The sequence below is a fragment of the Botrytis deweyae genome (assembly GCF_014898535.1).
Source record: "Botrytis deweyae strain B1 chromosome Unknown BDEW_037, whole genome shotgun sequence".
NCBI classification, from domain to species: Eukaryota; Fungi; Ascomycota; class Leotiomycetes; order Helotiales; family Sclerotiniaceae; genus Botrytis; species Botrytis deweyae.
Window position 1 is genome coordinate 269625 of NW_024066244.1, and position 20389 is coordinate 290013.

At 36.9% G+C, this 20389-nt stretch overlaps 5 protein-coding genes across 5 annotated transcripts; 1 reads left to right on the plus strand and 4 right to left on the minus strand.

The window, feature by feature from the left end:
• Nucleotides 1–3534: 3534 nt before the first annotated feature.
• On the minus strand, nt 3535–4440 carry EAE98_010551 (uncharacterized protein; the record flags this gene model as incomplete). Its single annotated transcript, XM_038958172.1, has 3 exons — nt 3535–4064; nt 4150–4251; nt 4335–4440. The coding sequence occupies 3 exons, from the start codon at nt 4438–4440 to the stop codon at nt 3535–3537; spliced, it is 738 nt and encodes a 245-aa protein (XP_038805532.1).
• A 4563-nt stretch (nt 4441–9003) lies between these two features.
• On the minus strand, nt 9004–9402 carry EAE98_010552 (uncharacterized protein; the record flags this gene model as incomplete). Its single annotated transcript, XM_038958173.1, has 3 exons — nt 9004–9179; nt 9241–9270; nt 9351–9402. 3 exons carry the CDS (start codon nt 9400–9402, stop codon nt 9004–9006), a joined length of 258 nt encoding a protein of 85 aa, XP_038805533.1.
• Nucleotides 9403–10414: 1012 nt separating this feature from the next.
• Nucleotides 10415–11990, minus strand: EAE98_010553 (uncharacterized protein; the record flags this gene model as incomplete). The annotated part of the gene is made up of 4 exons (XM_038958174.1): nt 10415–10904; nt 10955–11653; nt 11704–11888; nt 11943–11990. The coding sequence occupies 4 exons, from the start codon at nt 11988–11990 to the stop codon at nt 10415–10417; spliced, it is 1422 nt and encodes a 473-aa protein (XP_038805534.1).
• A 620-nt stretch (nt 11991–12610) lies between these two features.
• EAE98_010554 (uncharacterized protein) lies at nt 12611–14461 on the plus strand (the record flags this gene model as incomplete). The annotated part of the gene is made up of 2 exons (XM_038958175.1): nt 12611–13010; nt 13071–14461. The coding sequence occupies 2 exons, from the start codon at nt 12611–12613 to the stop codon at nt 14459–14461; spliced, it is 1791 nt and encodes a 596-aa protein (XP_038805535.1).
• An 823-nt stretch (nt 14462–15284) lies between these two features.
• EAE98_010555 (uncharacterized protein) lies at nt 15285–16090 on the minus strand (the record flags this gene model as incomplete). Its single annotated transcript, XM_038958176.1, has 2 exons — nt 15285–15991; nt 16048–16090. 2 exons carry the CDS (start codon nt 16088–16090, stop codon nt 15285–15287), a joined length of 750 nt encoding a protein of 249 aa, XP_038805536.1.
• Between the last annotated feature and the right edge of the window lie 4299 nt (nt 16091–20389).

The window sequence follows — 20389 nt, forward strand, 5'->3', positions numbered from 1 at the left end:
GTTTCTCTTATGAGTCGGAGTAGAATTTATTCAAATATATATGGCGTTTCCCCTGATTCAGTTTCATCGCTAATCGAAGTGATATCAACTGCCCAGAGATGATAACGGGAAGGTCTGTGAGTCTGAAACATGTTAAAAGCTTATCTTGCAGTAGCGTCAACGAGACCAAGGGTGACTTGGTAAGTAAAGTTTTGACAACCATTATCTACGGGTAAATGAAATAGGGGTAGTGACAGTTCAAGTCAAATGGAACTTCTACGACATCTCATGGATTAAAACACGGGTTACAACAAACCTCTCCGCTTGGAAAATTCAGAAACTGAATACACTGCTTTAGAGATGGAGGAAGCCAGTGATTTCCTTTGTCACTGATAGGATAGCAGATCTACTTCAATGTTTTAGGGCTAGAATTTAGTCGAAGTATAGAATCTTAGTCTAGAAACCTCATCGACCATCTAGCTAGGCTTAAATCTTAAGACGAGAAACCGACTTAGAAATTCCGCCAAATCCTTGCCAATTCATCCCACCTCCATTTCCATCTTCCCCAGCTTTTCCTGCATTGTTTCTGAAACCGCCCTCCACAGTTTCCCTCGTTGTCGACGTTCTTCTCGGTTATTTGTTCTTCCGTTTGAATTTGTTTGTTGATACTGTCAGTGACAGTAAGTCTGACTTAGTCTAAATTTTTTATTCGTAGGCAATAGAACATAAATTTTGTGCATGCTCTCCGGATTAACGCATCCTCATTTTTGCCCCATTCCTCTCCATTTACTCACCCAGCAACAAATATTTTCTTTCCTGCTCAATCTTCTTATTCAGACTTGCTACCATCATAATCTCTGGGCTGAGCCTCGCACATCTGTTTGGACCCTTTCCAAGTCAACATTCCACCTCTCCTCTGCTTTTGTATCTTTCTTGCAGCCCTTTTTCTACAATCGGCAAATAAGTTGTTCTTGCCATTCTAACCCAGCATTGTGTATTTTCTTGAATTCTTAATGTGATTGATAATTCCCCAGTGGTGGTAATTCTGGCGATCAGTAAAAGTTTTGGGATGCAAACGTACTATTAAGAGAAATGCCGTATCATGATCGAGCCGAAGACTGAAGTCTCGTTCCGAGAAGCCACAAGACGTGGACACAGAATTTGCATTTATTATTGTGTACGGCTCATTGCCAGAATATGTTTGAAGAGACGAAATGGTGGTACCCATGAACATTCCTCGCAATGACATGTGTAGTTCTTTCCATATTCACTTCTCCTGCGCATTGGTTATATATCAAAACAAGACCTCCAACAATTGTACCAAGATTGGCATGCGTTTTGGCGCAGTGGTCTTGGTGCTCAGTTAAGTATTGCCCCAAAAGTCCCAGCCTCGTTTAATGAATCTGCTTACCTTACACTGGTTTCGGTGTTATAAACCGCACGATGAAGAGTCCCGTCTTCTAGGAGCAATCCTAGAAGTCAGGAGGGCCTGTTTCAACCGTTCTCCGAAACCAATTTAGAACCACACATTTCAATTCTTGAGCCACAGCTCGAATTCGATTCACGGTTTAATCCCGTGATCTCATGGTTCAATTCCATGATAATTGATAGTCTTCGGACATCAACAAACAATCTTTGGAAACCCACCATCTTCTTAAGAAGAACCTTTTTTTTTCAACTTCTTTTCTATGAACTATTTATTCATAGCGTACCTATGCGCAACAAAGTAGAAGGACTGTATTAAGAATGATTTTCTAGATTAATTTCGGGTGAGATTGTTATTTCTTTAGGTATCCACCACATTGTAATCGAGTTTGCTCTGTTTGCTTCATCTTTGGCCTCGGAACACTTGAGTGTGAATATCAGAAATTGAAGTCAAAATTCTCGCACATATACAAGTTTTTCAATCATTCCTATGCATCTCACCCCCTCAGTGCAGGAAATTTCCAGTTTGCCCTTCCTGGATACATGTAACAAAAAGTAACACTTATTTGAATGTTTCGCTCTTACAGGTTTGACAGTATTTGATCAATCTCAAACAGTATTCGAGCATTATGTTGGAAAAACGATGGGCCTAGATGAGGGCTTGATGTTCGCTTTCGTATAATAACGGAATGTGTTTGAGTAACTTAGAGCATACGAATACCAAACTCACCACTTTCCATCTGATGCCTAGTATATCACTTCATGCAGTCGTGACTTAAATTGAAATACTGTCAAAACCTGAGGAGTTGTCAAGTAGTTTGCGACTAGGAGATGCTACGAAGGTCTCGATCATTTTGGAAGTGATTGTAGACTCTTTCAGTATCACAAGGCTCTAGAATACGTCGAATTTAATCAGGATTTATAAAATTTGATATTTTTTCTACCCAAATGGATTGATAATATCTGTGATTCTAAATTCAATTTGGCTCTCAGTTCAATGTAAAAAAATAAAGTTCGAAGTTTATAAACTTGTTGACCCTAATGCGGCCTTGAAATTAATTTAGTATAGACCTCACAATGCTTAATTGAGTACACTTGATTATAGGAATCTATCTATAGGGCTACCAAGTCTCGTTCAAAATGACCGCGATTTCCGTACATTTTGTAGCTTGAGGTTCATGAAGAGCCCCACTTGCTTAACCACGTTATCTAAGATGAATTGTTTTCGGCAACGACATGTCATCGATACGCCTTGACTTACACAAGCCTTTCGTTATGAAAAAGAGCCAGCATGCACCTAGATAACGTTGAAATAGCTTTGACGGAGACGGGTTATCATGATGTACTTTGGGATTTCTTGAATGTCTATGAGCATTGTTATGCATCAAAAAAGTCGATGAGCACATGAATTTGAAAAGATTGACTCTCCCCCGAGAAGTCAGCCTACAACAGCAATTGATATCTTCAAATTATGAAGGTATGTCTACTGCAAAATTGTTTTTGAGGGATGAATTGTGGAACCAAGATCTCTGAGAGAAGCCGAAGTCTAGACCAGGTTATGATCTTTTAGAGATGTTGACATGCTGTCGGCAAGATAGTTTGAACATTCAGTAGCTTTCGTTCCGAAACTCCGGCAAAGAAGTAAGCAAATCGGAGTGGTCTTGCTTCTCCGCATTTGTATCACAAATATCTCAGTCCCCGAGCCCTTTGTCCCGTTTTAATGATGCGATTTGTTTCTTTCCTAATGATTCCGATTTCTTCCTGTTATGTCTAGCATTTTCATCATATACACAAGGTTTTGTCCTTATGAGTGTGTACCTGGTAAGTACCACTCTCGACATTGACAGTGCGCGCAAAGTGAGCTGTTTACGCCGCTTCAAGAATGAATTCTACTGAGTGGCAGATGATCAAGGTGAAGCTTTAAGCAACTCTCTGTGAGAATGTTTGTTTCCACGTACTGCATCAATTGCTAACAGTCGTTATTTCTTCAATTGTATTATGCCGCGTAAAGTTATGAGTACTGGATGCAGATATTAAGAATGCAGTGTCTTGATGTCACATTTGTAAGCATGATGGAGAACAGAGATTCATTTCCTAACAAAACTTCCCGTAGGAAAAAGAATCCAATTATCACGGTCGTCCCTCCTGCATATTTACCCCCAACGCAGCCCACTCGTTTCCATCACTGTCATAAATATCCGAGTCATATCCTACGTCTGCCATCTCCTCGTCATCATCATCCTCTATATCTTCTGATCCATCATCATCATCTTCCATATCCTCTTCCTCTTCATCATCACTACCAAGAAGCTCCTCACCAAGAACCTCTGAAGGCCAATTTCCGACTATATCAGCAGCGACAGACCCCCCAAGATTGTGACCGAGGCCAAGTGCAGCCAAAGGAACAGCGGTAAGATCTCGAAATACACTACGGCGAGACAAGCGTTCCTTCTCGTTCGGAACTCGACTTCGTCTGTGGTGGCGACCGCCAGTACGTCGTGCTGCGACAGCAGCGATTCTAGCGGCGAAGGGTTGTTGAGATGCAGCATGCGAGCGAGAGGCACCATCGGCTAGTGGGGCTTGGTTGGTTGAGGGGGCGGCAAAGCCGCCAGAAGCAGCACTAGCAGCAAGGGTTGATGCAGCAGGATTGGTGGCGGTAACTATTTAGAAAGTGCAGTTAGCATATTGAGTCAATTAAAAGGTTTGGCGAGTCAAGAAGCGAGTATTAAAGAGAACCAGATGTACCTCGAGGACGAAACACCAGTTGTTGCTGCGCCGAGAAGTCAGCAGTCGCGGCACCGAATGATGGACCCGCTGCAGAAGAAGAAGAAGAGCCTTGAGCTATAGCTGCGGAAACGATTAGCATCTTTGTTGCCCAATTTTAATGCAAAGAACCGAACTCTAAAGCTTCGAAATGGGGTTGGACTCACAACTACCAGCTCGAGCCGCACGTCTCTCTTCTCTGATAACCTTCTTTCCCTTTGCGCCTTTCGCAGCGCGAAGCTGCTGCTGTCGTTCTTTCCCGGGATAGCCCATGATTATATTGCGTTGTGTTGTAAATTTTGTGTGTAGTTCGGGGGTGTGGGATGGTAAAGTGGTGATTTTTGGTGAGGTTGTAGGAGTTAAGAGTTCGTATCGCGGGAAAGAACGGGCGAGTTCGAGATATAGGACGCTGTACCGAAAAGAACTCACTAAATCAACAAATCTTGTCACGTCAATCAGAACGCGTGAATTATTTTTTGACGCGCCTTGTAAACAATGTTTTTTGTTTATCTTTTGGGAACATTTATCGAATTATATGATAATGAGATGATATCGGCTCAATTCTCAACAGAGGTTATGCAATTTGTTAATATGTCACGCTTTTCCCTAGAGGACAGTATTTTTTGAACCAAATGCACTATATCCAGAATCTAGTATTTATCCGGTAATCATTTTCTCAAAAATGAGTCTTAGAAGAGTAATAAGGGTTCTCCCTTACCCATAGAAAGATTATGATGGTGTGCTAAATAAATGCTTCAGAGAAGAGAGCAAAAGTAACCACTACGCTGTGATGTAAGTAGAACCGAATAAGATGGATCTCAATCGAGATCATTAGTGATATATACGAAAAAAAACTTTAGTTATTAAGACTAAGATATCGGTATGGTCTGAACAAACCAACTCATTTGAGAAAGTAAACAAAAAGAATTCTTTTGGACTTGCATCTACACCTTCACAGACGATTCAAGTAGATTCAGCGTAACAAATGTGGAATCCAAATATTACACTCTCAAATGTCTGGCAAATAATAACTACATAGTGGCTACCAATACAAGAACAATGGCAACTATCGTCCTTATGCTCTTTATATTCGAATTCCTTAACTTTCTTACAATGACCTCGAACTCAATTCTCTGAGCACCCGTAATAACGCCAGCAAGCTTATTGTTCTGTGATTCATGCTTTAGTACCACGTCATCTCGTATAAACAAGCTCAAAGTCTAGTAGCTCTTCTCAGAAATCATAGTTTTACCTATAAATTGCCAGTTTTGCTAAAGCTAGAGTGTCGAATGCTCTCAATCTCGCTAAGTGATCAATAAGAATATATGGTAAGTAATTCGATCAATAAGTTATGAAACACTCAATATCTCAACTGCCCATCTATTTATACATCTATCTGTCTTGTTTTTTTGAGTCTGAATATCATTAGATCTTCTAATTCGTATCTTCTTTCAAGATGTTACGAGGATGGATTAGACGGCTTAGTCATCGGTTTCACACCTTGCATTCGCTTAGCCACTCAGGGCCAATGCTAATCGGACATCAATACAGCCGCTTGAATTTACGACGGTTCTTTTCTGTTGTATGTATAGCATAGAATAGGGATGTGATAACAGTTTTCTGCCTAGTTTATAGTCTATATCATTAGTCCGGTCTTTTAATATTAAATAAACGATCGAAGATTTCATCGCGTAACATCAGCTGGCTCTTAATATTGTTTCTCCCGTTGAGCATCTGCAATCTCTTCAACCTGGTTAGTCTTCTGTAGTTTATATTATTTAGACACATCTAGTTTATAATACCTTGAATAACCTACCGAGTTATATTATTTTTGGAATATGATATAGTAAATTAGAAAAGCAAAAATGAAAATCCTGTGTTTATAATAATAGTTAGAATATATCTAAGTATACAGCTATAATCATTTTTTATTGAATAGATATATAATAATATATTTGTATCGAAAATCACAAGCGCATTCGACCTAATTGAGATGACAGCTTTACTGATTAGAGGGTCAAGGCAAAGTGGGTCCGAGGATTATGTCATGCTCCGAACGCGAGGGTTTGAACCCCTACAATTCCTTGGAATTGAAGAACCAGCTTCTACGTGTAAGCGTGACAACTGCTGTTGGTGATCTGGAGATCTAAGAGTGAAAGTTCTTTTGCATTTTGTTTCTTTGAATTTTTTTCTCTGGTTAGGATAACCGCACATCAGCTATTCTATTGCATTTTGAATTGCACGTAGCTTTTTCTGGCAAGTAACTTTTACAAAAACATGTATTCCATTACAAAAATGGCCCCAGATCTTTTTTGGCATGCATTACTCTAGTCCAAAGAAAGCATTGAAGGTATAAGGATCGAGCGAACCTTGTAATAACTAGATTTCATAACGGTAACAACGACATCATGTCATATAGGTATACGTTCGCGTCATATGCACATACTTGTGACCCAAGACAAACCATAGAAGGGGAAATTACAACAGTGCATGACTATTTCAATGTAAAGATGGAGACTCAAGTTAAGAATCCATCATGGTAGGAAGAAAGCCTTCCGCTGAGGCGAAGGAAGAATCTTATGAAGATGTTTAACTGATGTTCAACTCGAGTTAGCCAGAAATGGATGGATGTGATGCTTAGTGATGCGAAAGTCACTTACTTGTCACCATGGTATCATACCCTTCGAAAAATTCCTAACAGGATTTGATATTTGACTTGCTAATTAGATTTTTGCAGGTGGTAGTAAGAAGAAGAGTGGGCCTACATCAATTGCCCTTCACAATTCCCTATACAAGTGAATTTTCAACTATGCTTGACTTAATCTGATTCTCACTATACGCAACAAATGCGATCAAGATTTCCCCCTTTAAATATCCTCTCTCCCCATCTTTTTCACAGGACATGTTTGATTTATTAATCTTGAGTCTGGGTACTATTTCTCAATTTATAAGTCGTTCATGACGTGAACCTCTAGAGGATACCTTCAATTGACTTTAGAAGATACTCTATTATACTAATTATACCTAGGTACGTAGATAGTTACATTCCACTAACCAGGATTGAGTTTAATGCCCTTGTTTTTTCTCCAACGCTGAATCACATATCGGCTATTATCTCTTCAAGATAGAAATATTATGAAATCAATCTCGGAATCTTGAAATTAGTCAATATTTAATACATTATATATTTGATGTATATACACAAAGGAGTAAGTATCAGAAAGCTTTATTATAATCATATGATTCATCGATAATTGATTAATCTTTTCCGCTGGTTTTAATCTATGTCTAATATATAAGCGGGTCACTAATGAGATTCTTAAGCTTTAAGATCAGTTTTATGTAATTCTATAAAACTCATACGATATCTACTTTAGTACTACACCATTTCGTAAAGAGAAACTTAGACCCTATTTACAGGTTTGAGAAGAGTATAGATGACGTAGTACCTACGATAATAGGCCCTAATTGTCAATGTTGCACTCTATCTGAAGAGCCAGCTGTGTGTAGGAATAGACAATCCTAATACACTTGAGGCCAGTACTCCCCTAATTTCTAAAATTGACAATCCACTTTAACCTTGATTAAACGTGACAAATGCTGATGGTATCTCGGAGAAATAAGAGTGAAAACTTTTTGTAGATTTGATTGTTGAAGAACCTAATTTCTTTCGGGATAACTTTTTGTTAAGGGCTAATAATGTCGTTACTTCTATTATCGCGATCACCAGTACGTTGATGTACATCTAGATTTTTGAATAACCATTCTCCTTCGCAATGACATTATTGAATTGACTTTTGTTCAAGCTCCTTGCTTTATCATTGAACCAAGCACAGAAGAAAAGGGAGCAAAGTCCGAGCCTATTTGATGTCATAATATCAATAAGAAAACACCTCACCCGAGAATATAAGCTCACTTCGCGGATACATAGTTCTGGATCATGATGCACCATATCAGCAATTCTTACGATTGCCTTTCTTCTTCACAGTTCTTGTGAGCCTAGTGTTTCTCAATTCCAAAGTGGATCGAAGGTAAATTCCCCTGCCGGCGTTTCAAGAAAAATCCAGGTAAAGCGGTCGGAAAGAAGAGGCTGAAATTCTGGCATGTGTTGTCATTCTACCGACTCCTAAGTATCGATATCCTGCGCGTAGTCAAATGAGTATCCTGCTTTCTTAACGTCTTAAGTAGTTCTTCCAACTTTGTCCAATTATTTCATTAGTTGGCATTGAGTGGATCTATGCCGTTTTGCCTTCACCTAGTCTCCGCTGAAGTGAATGTTTTGCTATCCATGTATCTAATTTAACAATCATTCTGTCACCCGCGTGTAAGGAGCTTTAAGCAAGAGCTTCCTGTTCTCTAGATTTAGTCTCCCTCCTCGCTCTGCGTCTCAATGACGTCATTGATCTAAGAGCTATATTTTAGTATAATATTCCTCATTTCTAAGAGTCAAGATGAAATTGAAGCAGTGGTCGTTTACCACAAGAAAATTTACGATGAAATTATGGAGCCTCAGAGTTTTTGAAGGGTGTTATTGACCTCAGTATCAGGGGTTTGCATTGCAGTTGTGGTTTAATAAACTATGTTCGGCTGCATTTTTGATGTGTAAATGCAAGATGAAATCAACTAAATGCATCCATGGAGGTGTAGGTTTGAGCGCGTGGAGCCTCTCAGCTCTGATCCTCGCTTTGCATAATGTGAAGATCAATTATGGATTAATGCCTGCCCTTTGCGCTGGGACCTGGTCCATATCTCCTCCCAATCCTCCCTATTTACGCTAAGTGGTAACTTTTTCTTGCTCCAGATTCACATCCACCTTTGATTAACTTTAATAAGCTTCTAGCTTCGCTGCTTGATTGTGCCTTCTCTTTTCTTCTCAATAGTTGGATTTAGGCTTAACTTATTTAGCGTTTTTGTGATCGTATGGTCAGCTTGTCGCTTTTTAATTCTTTGAAGGCGCTGCAAACGTAGTTTTCGGATTTTGACAGCTTGATCTTTGACAAGGAACGATTTAGCTATCGATAAATTCTTTTTGGATGGGAGAAGAATGATTCTTACCTCCGCTAATTTGCTTACCGCGTGTAAGTCTCTTGCCTGCCCTCTGTACTATAGTTATCATTGATTAGCTTGGAGCATGTTGTGGTTTGGGAGCATGTTTTGACAGCGAAAATGAGGAGACGGCTCACCCTTGTCCCCAGCCGCAGCCAGAGCAGTTCCTGTATGTCGTGAAGGTGACATTGGGGTTGTTTCTTCTTCAATATAAAGTTTGGTCTGCTTTTGAAAATGATAGGATGTGTTTTGTGACGTAGTAGAGGAAGTGAGATTGAGATTTTTTTTTATGTAATGTTGGGGCTTGAAAATATGTCCAATATATAAAAAAGAGCTAGTAAGAACATGCAGTACGGTTCTGAGAGGCGGCGTGCCGTACTATTTTAGAATTTATAACACGAGCGCAGATACAGACACAATACAAAATTGTGGACCCGCCAGTGAATTGTAGCAAAAAATAATTTCAAAAGAAAGAAAAAAAGAATACAAGAAGAGTCCGATGGACAGTTACCCACTGAGAATCGTTACCCACAGAGTCTCATCGCAGTCTTCTATGATTACGGACTTCATTTCGTAGCACTAGGCAGGCTCTGAAACGGGGAAATCGGTGGGAATTGAACCCACATAGCGGACATCTTCTCATGAACCCCTGAACCCACAGCGCACATGTTACCGTTGAAGTATGCTCTCGTGCTGCGCTTAAATGCTTTTAAGGGCGCGCTCAGGCGACTACAAGTAGTAGAAGCGAGATTTGCTTGCATGGCTCAACGAATCTTGAAGGAACTACGTCCGCTTGATGCTCATGAATGCTTTAGATTAGGGAAACTAATACTACCAAATAACATTGAGAGCTGAGAATATTTAGATTGATCTCAAACTCCCCTGCAACGTTTATATCTGATGACACACGGGATCAGTTGTGTAGTACTTTTCGGCTGACTTGCGCTTTGGTCTTGTTCGCATTGATATCTCTGTATAAAATGCGAATCCCATTTGAACACTAACAACAATAACGGACTAACTTATAAGTTTGTCGGTCTTCTGCACGATTGAGAATTCGAGTTGCATTTTGCCCTCACCTAACAAGTTATTCAAGCATCAGTCGCCGCAAACAAGTGCGCACGATCTCTAGAAAATCAATCATTAATTCATTGAAATCATATGTGTTGTACATTCCCTGAAACTTTTCTCTAGGCCAGATCTATTCTGCTAATTTCAATAATCCCTCCAAATTAATACTCTTAGGCCTCTCAATTGGCAATCCCAACGCTCTATCCCAGATCAATTGTGCCAAAGGTCCCAACCCTCTACTAACGCCAAAAGTCGCTGTATAGTAAAGTGTCTCATGGAAACCATAATGATGGAATAAAACACCGGATGAAGAATCTACGTTCGGATACGGATTTTTCGTCTTTCCGTGCTTCATCAAGACGTCTGGAGCTATTTCAGAGTTCTTCTTCACAAGTTGGAAGACGGGATCTTTAGCAATCTCTGGTCTAGAAGAGGCATAGTCCATGAGAGCTTCGAAACGGGGATCTGGTTTCCGAAGAACAGCATGACCATAACCTGGAACAACTCGACCCGAGTTGAGAGTCGACCAGAGATAGTCGGATACGTCTTTGTCGGTGAATTTGGTTCCAACATGCTCTTGCATTTGTAAAATCCATCTAAGAACTTCTTGAGCGGCCAGACTAAGAGCAGTTAGTAATTGCGGCTTAACCGAAACGATTTGACTACATACCCGTGAAGTGGTCCAGCAAGACCTTGTAGACCAGCACTGTAACTTAAGAAGGGATCACTCAAAGCACTTCCGACCAAATGAGTGGTATGTGCTGAAACATTTCCACCTTCATGATCACCATGAAGAGCCAAGTATAATCTCAGTAAGTCTTGGAAGTTCTCATTCTCCTTGCCTCCCTTACCGAGCATGGCTGCAAAATTGTAGGACCAATCTTGTTCCAGATCAACCTGAGCAGGGAGAGCTCCACCACCTCTGTAGGAGTTTTGGTAAATCTTGGCAGCAATGACTGGAAGTTTTGCCAAAAGAGATATGCTATCGTCGAAAGTTGGCTCCCAGTAATCTGCTTTGTTGACTCCCTTCTCATATGCCTTGGCAAATTTTGATGTGTGGGAGAGTGCTGAAACAGCAATAGCGAATTGAGTCATTGGATGTAGGTCCTTTGGGAAGTTGTCAAGCATTTTGTTGACGAAGTCCGGAAGTGCCGCTTGTTCTGCCAATTCCTTGGAGAATTGTCTGACTTGGGATGTAGAAGGGACCTGTCCGGTCAAAAGCAGCCAAAACATAGCTTCTGGAAGCATCTCGGTTCCGCTTGTTCCCTTTGGAAGCTCTTTCTGACAGTCCTTGATAGTTCTGCCATGGAATCTAATTCCTTCATTGGCATCCAAAACTGATCCTTCCCATACCATGGCTTTCAATCCTCTATTATATCGTTAGTGTCGTTTATGCCATGTCGTAGGAATCTATCGTACCTCATTCCACCAATTGTGTTCTCGATTTTAACTTCGCCAATAACTTTACTGCCATTTGCCTTGACCTTCTTCAACAACTCACGCTTCGCAGGAATGCACTCCTTGAAGGTAGTTTTGAGATCTGGCTCGGACGATGTAGCATAATTTCGATGGGCTGGGAGGGCGAAAGTACGAACACCGGCAGGCTATTAGAAAATCAGTGTTAGCATGATGTATCAAGTCGGAAGTGGAAGCCATACTCGCAAAGATCTGAAAGCCTGCGACGCAGTTCTGCCGTTCATCGCCATAACGTCGGATGTATATTTTGTTTGTGGAGCTCGGATGGGGTAAATCGTGGGGCAGATTCGCGGGGTAAACCCAATTCAGATGCTGGATATCACTTGAATGGTCAGTAATTGAACAAGCGATAAACAATTCCTATTCAACTCACATTGGAAAAACGTCTCAACGATTGATTGTGGTAGATGTGAAATGAAACCAAAGTACTACCAAGAACCTAAGAAAGATATATGGGATGATGTTGGATAATACACTCCAGATCATCGGTAGGTTATGCCGAGGATAAACGGAGCACATTAGGACAAGACATCATTGACGAATCGTATTCTATCGACTGTAACTAATAAATCTGGTGGTCTGGATCTATCAGGCGGGTAAATGGTCCGACCGGCATTTACATGGACATGTGCTTTGTTTATATCACACCAGGGGTGAAACTATAATTACGTATCTCGGCCACATCGATTGATCATCAAATAAACAACCGAACGAAACCGAAAATACAACCAAACTGCATCCCGATGACGGTGTAGCATGAATGGTTCCTGATTAATCAGCGGCATAGGTAAGAGTTGGTATAAGTTATTGCTTTGTTGAAAATCACCCATTTCTAATAGAGCATCTCAAAATGTTTCGCAGAATTGCTTCTGTGGCGCCCCGCAGAGCTTTGTCTGCTAGAAGTTCAATCATTACTGTTCATCATTTGTCTACCTCTGGTATTAGGATGTCCAGCTTGAAAGCTCTCAGTGACCCAATATCAAGACCTCTAGCATCGGATTCATTCCAGCTCGTACCGGAATCGCAGAAAGCTGGCGCGGCTGAAGACGAATTATACGAACAACAAATAAAGGAAGTGGAAGCATGGTGGAATAGTCCAAGATATGAAGGAATCAAGAGACCATATTCTGCGGCAGATGTTGTCTCAAAACGTGGGAGTCAGCAGCAATCATACCCAAGCTCCGTCATGGCTAGGAAATTATTCAATTTAATTAAAGAGCGGGAGGCAAATGGAAAACCAATACATACAAGTAAGATGAATCATGAGGCTCGGAGCTTGGAAGACATAAACTAATTCAATTGATTAATAGTGGGTGCTATTGATCCTGTACAAATGACCCAACAAGCTGCGAACCAGGAAGTCCTGTATATCTCGGGATGGGCATGTTCTTCTGTGCTTACGACCACGAATGAGGTATCTCCAGATTTCGGCGATTACCCTTACAATACCGTACCAAATCAAGTCCAACGGTTGGCAAAAGCGCAGTCAATGCACGATCGAAAACAATGGGATGCTAGAAGAAAGTTAAGTAAGGAAGAACGGGCAAAGACACCATATACCGACTATCTCAGGCCCATTATCGCAGACGGAGACACAGGGCATGGCGGACTTTCGGCTGTTTTGAAGCTTGCCAAGCTTTTCGCAGAGAATGGAGCTGCCGCTGTACACTTTGAGGATCAAATGCATGGTGGAAAGAAGTGCGGACATCTTGCTGGCAAAGTTTTAGTGCCGGTCGGAGAACACATTAATCGCCTGGTGGCTGCGAGATTCCAATGGGATGTTATGGGGTCGGAAAACTTAGTAATTGCACGAACAGACTCCGAAAGCGGAAAGCTTCTCAGCAGTGCGATTGATGTGCGAGACCATGAATTCATCAAAGGCGTCGCAGAAGACGGTATCGAGTCATTGGCGGAGACTTTGCAAGCCATGGAATTGGCAGGAGCTACAGGCGCTGAGATTGATGCTTTTGAAGCGGAATGGGTGAAGAAAACGGAACTCATGACGTGTGACGAAGCCGTTGTCAAGCAATTGAAGGAACAAGGTGTCTCGGAGTCGAGTATCAACGAGTACCTTGAAGCTACTAAGCAAGATCGGGATATGTCGATCACGAAACGAAAGGATTTGGCTACAAAATACAGCAAAGCCCCAATAATTTTCAATATAGATATCCCTCGAACACGAGAAGGTTTCTATCATTATAAGGCTGGTATGGAAGCTGCCACAAAGCGAGCGATTCAATATGCACCATATGCCGACCTCTTGTGGGTTGAGACCGGAGACCCTAACGTCAAAAATGCAGCACAATTCTCCGGCGAGATTCGTGCCAAGTACCCTGGTAAAGGGTTAGTCTACAATCTTTCTCCCTCATTTAACTGGATGGGTCATGGTTTCACTGACGAAACTCTGAAATCTTTCATTTGGGATATTGCGAAGCATGGATTCGTCTTACAATTAATCTCGCTCGCCGGTCTTCATTCTACGGCAACAATCACCAGCGAATTGTCAAAGGCATTCAAGGATGATGGTATGCTCGCATATGTAAACTTGATTCAGAGAAGAGAAAAAGAGCTAGGTGTAGATGTATTGACGCACCAAAAATGGAGCGGTGCGTCATATATAGATGGCATTTTAGGTGCTATCCAGAGTGGTAGTAGCAGTAGTAAGAGTATGGGTGATGGGAATACTGAAGGACAATTTTAAGCATATAGAAATGATGATACCCGAAGATAACTTGTTTCTTGTCTACCTGTCTCGTTTGACGTCCTTTTACGGTAGCCCGAGAGGCCCATATTTTGGTTGCATTTGTGATGGCGAGATACCAGTGAACTCAGACGAAATTCATTCGCTTTCGAGCATTATTTTACTTGTTGAGATCAATCTAGATTGGTTGTGCGGACTGCATGATCGAATGTTTCAGCAAATTTTATAGTCTTTTGCTCGACTTCTGCTTATATCCCACAAATTTCCACAAATTTGCAACAGCAGGGTAGATCATGCTTCAAGGATAATTGACTTGAGCTCAATCGACTGAGGCTCGGGTATCGGGTTGAACGCATTTCTTGTCTCTGCTTTTTCTTCGAGCGCTCACTCGCAACTCTCCGTGCAAGTGTTAGCATAAAAATCTGACGCTGGTGATCCTTTTCTAAGTGGGATTAGGTCTGCCAGATCAGGGGAGTTGACAGAGCTCCCGAATTCACTCTCTCCCAATGACTCCCCAATAAGGATGATATGAAAGCTTCAATGTACAAAGACCTGCTGCATAATGCTTCAAAAAGGGCCTCAACCTGAATAATTATTTTCGAGGACATGAGATACATATTATGGATGTGAGATTTCGGAGAGATGACCCATTTGTCTGGAATATTCTACTTGTTTTGACTAAGGGGTCGAGGAGACAATGTTGGAAGCTACTGTCCCCTTCAAAGTATGCAGTGACGCCATCTAAGAAGCAGAAAGGATGGAGTTAAACTATACTAATTAGACGAAGCCTTTTTGGCAAAGGAAAAAACTGGCTAGCATTCATCTACCAAGGATATTTTGTTTCATCGAACGATTGCAGAGTCCCCGATGTTCCTTCCCTTGTTGCATTATCAATCTTCTCCAGCATTCCTTTAATGCTCTCCTCGATTTTGACCGGAGCACTCTCCAATCCAATGGCTGTCGCTCCTGCGTTTCCCATGTCCGTTTGTACCCACCCTGGAGTCAAAACAAAGGCAGTAAGTTTCTCATTTTCGAAATGGATCTTTCGAACCATGTAATTCAATGCCACTTTACTCATTCCGTATGGAGTAGCTGGAACTGGTATGTCCCCCATAGCACCGATACTCGCGAGAGATGTCGACAAGGCCACGAAAACTGGAGTTGGAGACTTCAACAGGAGGGGAAGAGTGGCTTGATAGAGAGTTAGAACTCCGATCGTATTGACTTCGAAATGATCCCGTACTTCGGATAGAGGGGTCTCGGAGACCTTGCCGTAGTATTGTGATATGCCTGCATTAGCGATGACTACGTCGATAGATGTAACACTGTGAGTCTTTTGGAGTGCTTCGACAGCTTGAGAAGGAGACAAGTCATTGGTGCTGGAAATTGCAAGTGGAATGATGCGACTACCGGTGGCTGTAGAGATATCAGAGAGTGATTTCGAGCTCGTGGACGAGAGGTCTCGGACACCAGCTATAACGGTGGTGTTTTGTCGTTGAACCAGAGCTTCTAGAAGGCCACGACCGAGTCCTGTTGGAATGGTCAGATTTGAAGAATTGTTGCAGATGTGTTTGGATAATGCAAACCTCGATTCGCGCCAGTTATGAGATATGTCTTTGTGTCAGACATTGTGAGCTGTGAATTTTACTGTTCAATCCTTGAACTGTGAATTCCAAAAAATGTTCCCGAATGCGACTGTTAATATTTGCTTGAAAAAATGTTACCTAGGTCAGGAAAGAAGGGCATTTTATACTTTTTGCACACTCTGGCCCCTAGTCCTTTCCCCATCTCAAGCGCCTCACTAGGAACTCCATTTGCCTAAAACTATCACTTCCATTCAATGACAATGCAAGGGGTACGATGTTAGGATTCGGGTTGAAGATATCTTAAAGGCATTACCAACCTCAAATATGGGTTCTCGATTACATATCTAATGTTCCAGTACATAAATGGCGCAATCTGTGAATAAATAACTTCTCGCTTATGGGAAGTTGCAGCTAACAAGGGTATTTGACTGGCTACCCCACTTTCCCTTTTGGCTATAGTCTAACAAAAGAGGCATAATACCAGCTCCAGATCAACATGATCAATCAAGCCCTTATGAATTCCTTGGATAAATTCCAGGCCAAGCAATTATCAATATTCAATTCCGCCTAATTCCGAAGGCCTTGTTGATTGTTCTAAAGAATTAACTAAGAGTTCTGGTCCTTGCTCAGCGCACCCCTGTGACAAATGTGACAAAATCCCCACAAAAATGCAGTTTTCTCATACAAATTATTATATAAAATCTTCCATTCAAATCATTATATTTTCTTTTAAAAAAAACTGAAAATAATAATTAATTGTAATTAAAATACAAAAAATTATTCGAAATATTTTTCATCATTTTTATTGAATAGTTATATAATATTGAAATCGAAATTTTCTAAAAATTCTAATATGTAACGTTTTTCCCATATAAAATAAGCGAATTTTTATGAAAATTTAGAGTTTTCAATTTTAACTCTTTCAAATTCTATTTAAAAAATTAGAAAAAAATATTCTATTCATTTTTTTATAAGATTCGATTAATTAAATAACTTTTTCCAAAACAATTTCTAATTTTATCTTTTATTATAAGAAATAAACTAAGGTATAAAAAGTTGAATAATCCTATATTTTAGCTGGGAAAGCGTTACATGTGTAGTAAGCAGGGGTCAGAACTCTTACATCAAAGTGCATCTCATTCTTTACAGATCGATCTCCTTAATTCAAATAAACATTGATTGTTGAGATAATAGATCAATGGCATGGAATTACTATTTTATAGATATACACGTAACTATGGTCATTCGGGGCGAGCTAGCTCGCTAGTGTTTCGGAGCGCCTTATAATTTCTATTATTTTATATTATTTATATTATTCATATTTGTTTATTGAAATAATAGAAATAATAGAAATTTTCTTTTATACTTTTTTCTATATTTTTATTTAGATTATTTAGATTATTTATATCACGGATCGGCACTCAATCGTAGTTGCGATCGCTCATATGCGTATATACATATATGTACAATTACATATACATAATTGATATATAAATACACTCAACAAATACTTTGCTCCTGATTTTGTAATTATAGATTTTAAGAATAAATTATACTCTACTCTTATAATTCTTTTAAAATAAAGTATTACATTATCTATAATTTCTATACAATTATATAACTATTTAATAATTATTCAAATAATATTTTATAATTATAATATCTTTTTAAATAAATTATATATCAATATTGTTTATAAAAAAAGATTTATTTTAATTAAAATTTAATAAAAAAATATTTTCTTTAAATATATTGAATTATAAGTATTATTATTATATTCAATCTATTTATTTTAAAAGGATTTTTTTTTTATAATTAATCAAATTCCTTTAATCAATAATAATCAATTTTGATGAAATAATAAATATAGTTTTTATCATTTTAATATAAATATTAATAAATATAAAAAGAAAAAATAATTAAAAAACAATTTTTTAATTAAAAAATTAATTCTCAAGAATAATATATTGATATATATTTATTTATCTTAAAAAGAATAATTATTGATTTTTATAAACTTTAAAATCTTAAAGAATAAAATAATAAAACTCAAAAAAGAATTATTATAATATAGTTCTAATATTATTTGCCTATTTTAATCTTTTTAATCCTAATAATAATATTATATAAATTCTTTAAAAGATTATAGAATTCAAATTTCTGATATTTCAATTGTTTTTATTAAAAAAGTATTTCCTACTATCAAAAAAAAGAAAAATAAAAGAAACTCTTATTTGTATAACTAATTTTTATAATAATCTTTTCCAAATATCAATAATTTATTCTTTTCAAATCTAATTATTCTATTAAATAATCTATAAATTCAATAAATATTCCTTTTTTGTTTTTTTATTATTGTAATAAAATGTTTATATATTTTAAAGTTTATTAATTTTTTATTTAAATTTAAGAATAATATAAAATTGAAAGTAAGTTTTTAATAATCATTAATTATAAAATAGTTTAAACTTTATAAAAATTTGTTTATTTTGGAATTACAATAATAATTTTATATAATAAAATAGATTGAAGAAGAAATATAAGAATGTATATTTTTATTATATATATAAATTCTTTATTTAATAGATTAATAATTAACTGATTAGTTTATAGTTATTATAAAAACCTGGTTGAGATTGATTATATCTATATCAAATATAAATATTGAATTATATCAAATAATATATAATATAAAAATTTTCTAATATAATATTATAAGTTTAGGCTATTAATTATATAAGTAGGAATTATTGATTTAATAACTTTTTTTTATAATTTAGAAAAAAAGATTTTCAATTTTCTTTAATAAATTATTAGTTTTTATATTTAATAATATTATATTATGGAAAATTTAATTAATAAATTATTGAAATTGATAAATTTGAAGTTATATTTTAAAAATGTAATTGTAATAGAATTATTAAAGAAATTCCTTTTAAAAAATTGTTTAATAGAATTCTTTTATTGATTTTTTCCAAAACGATTTTTTATTTATTGAATAACCCAAATCTATCTATTCAAATCTTATATCCTTTTAATATTTTTATTAATTATATAGAAATCTTCAAGTTTAATAGTATTTTATTTCTAGAAAACAATTTTAATTATAATATTATTGTTTTTATATTAAAAATAAATTGTAATTTTATTTTATATATAAATAATATAAGTATTATAATTAAAATTCAAAAGATTAAAAAAATGAAAAATTCTATAATGTAAAAGAGAATATTAAGAAGAATGTTAATTTAGATGTATAAATGGAAATTATCAAATCTATTTATATTATTAAAAATCAATATTTAAATTAAAATATTTCGATAAAAGTTTCTTTTTAAGTATAATTTGGGATATAAGATTTTTTAATTCAATAAAATTAATGAAAAAGAATTTTATAAATTTATTATATACATTTTCAAGAAATGGATATTTATATTATACTCAAGCGCTTATAAATTTTGAAGTGAATGGTTATACTTTTATTAACAAAATATTTCTTTTATTATTATTTTCTATATTTAAATCCTATTTTATACTATTCAAATCCCTAATTAAAATCAAAAGCTATAATGGTACAAGAAATAAAATTATCATTTATTTAATCTTTTTTAATTTTATAATTAATATTTAATAATAATCCTATTTACCATTTTTTATTATTAATTTGGATTTATATAATATAATTCTAAATTATAAATAATTAACAAAAATCCAAATCAAAATCGATTATTTCAAATAATACCTTGAATAGCCTTCTGAATATTTTTTTACTATTTTTTTATTAAAAAATATATTTCTAATTAAAAATAGTTTATAACAATCTAAAATTGATTATTTAAAATAAAAAGATATCAACAATTGAAATGCCCGATTAGAAAAGATATATTATTATATTAATAATAAATAGTAAAAGATAATATCAATTATACCTACAATATAGAAAGCAGGCTAAACGCACTAGGCGTATTACATAATCATCTTGATTGATATAGTCAACTAGATTATACATAGCTTTCAATATAATACGTATTACACTTAATACTAAAACCTAACCTACAATATATATCTTTTCTGGTAACCTACACAAAAACAAAATAGATATGATTTTCAATCTTCTCTTAATTCCTTTCAAGTTATAAAACATTAAAGATACCCTTTAAATACTACAAATTGCTTCATTTTCTTTAATACAATATATTACAATTCTCTACAACATCTTTATTGATAATTTGTAGACTACAATACCTTTCGAAACCCCTCTTCCTTTCGATTTCTTTATTTTCAATCTCCGAATAGTATCAATTTTCGAAATCTCTCGAGATCTCTTTCGAATCACCTTTTT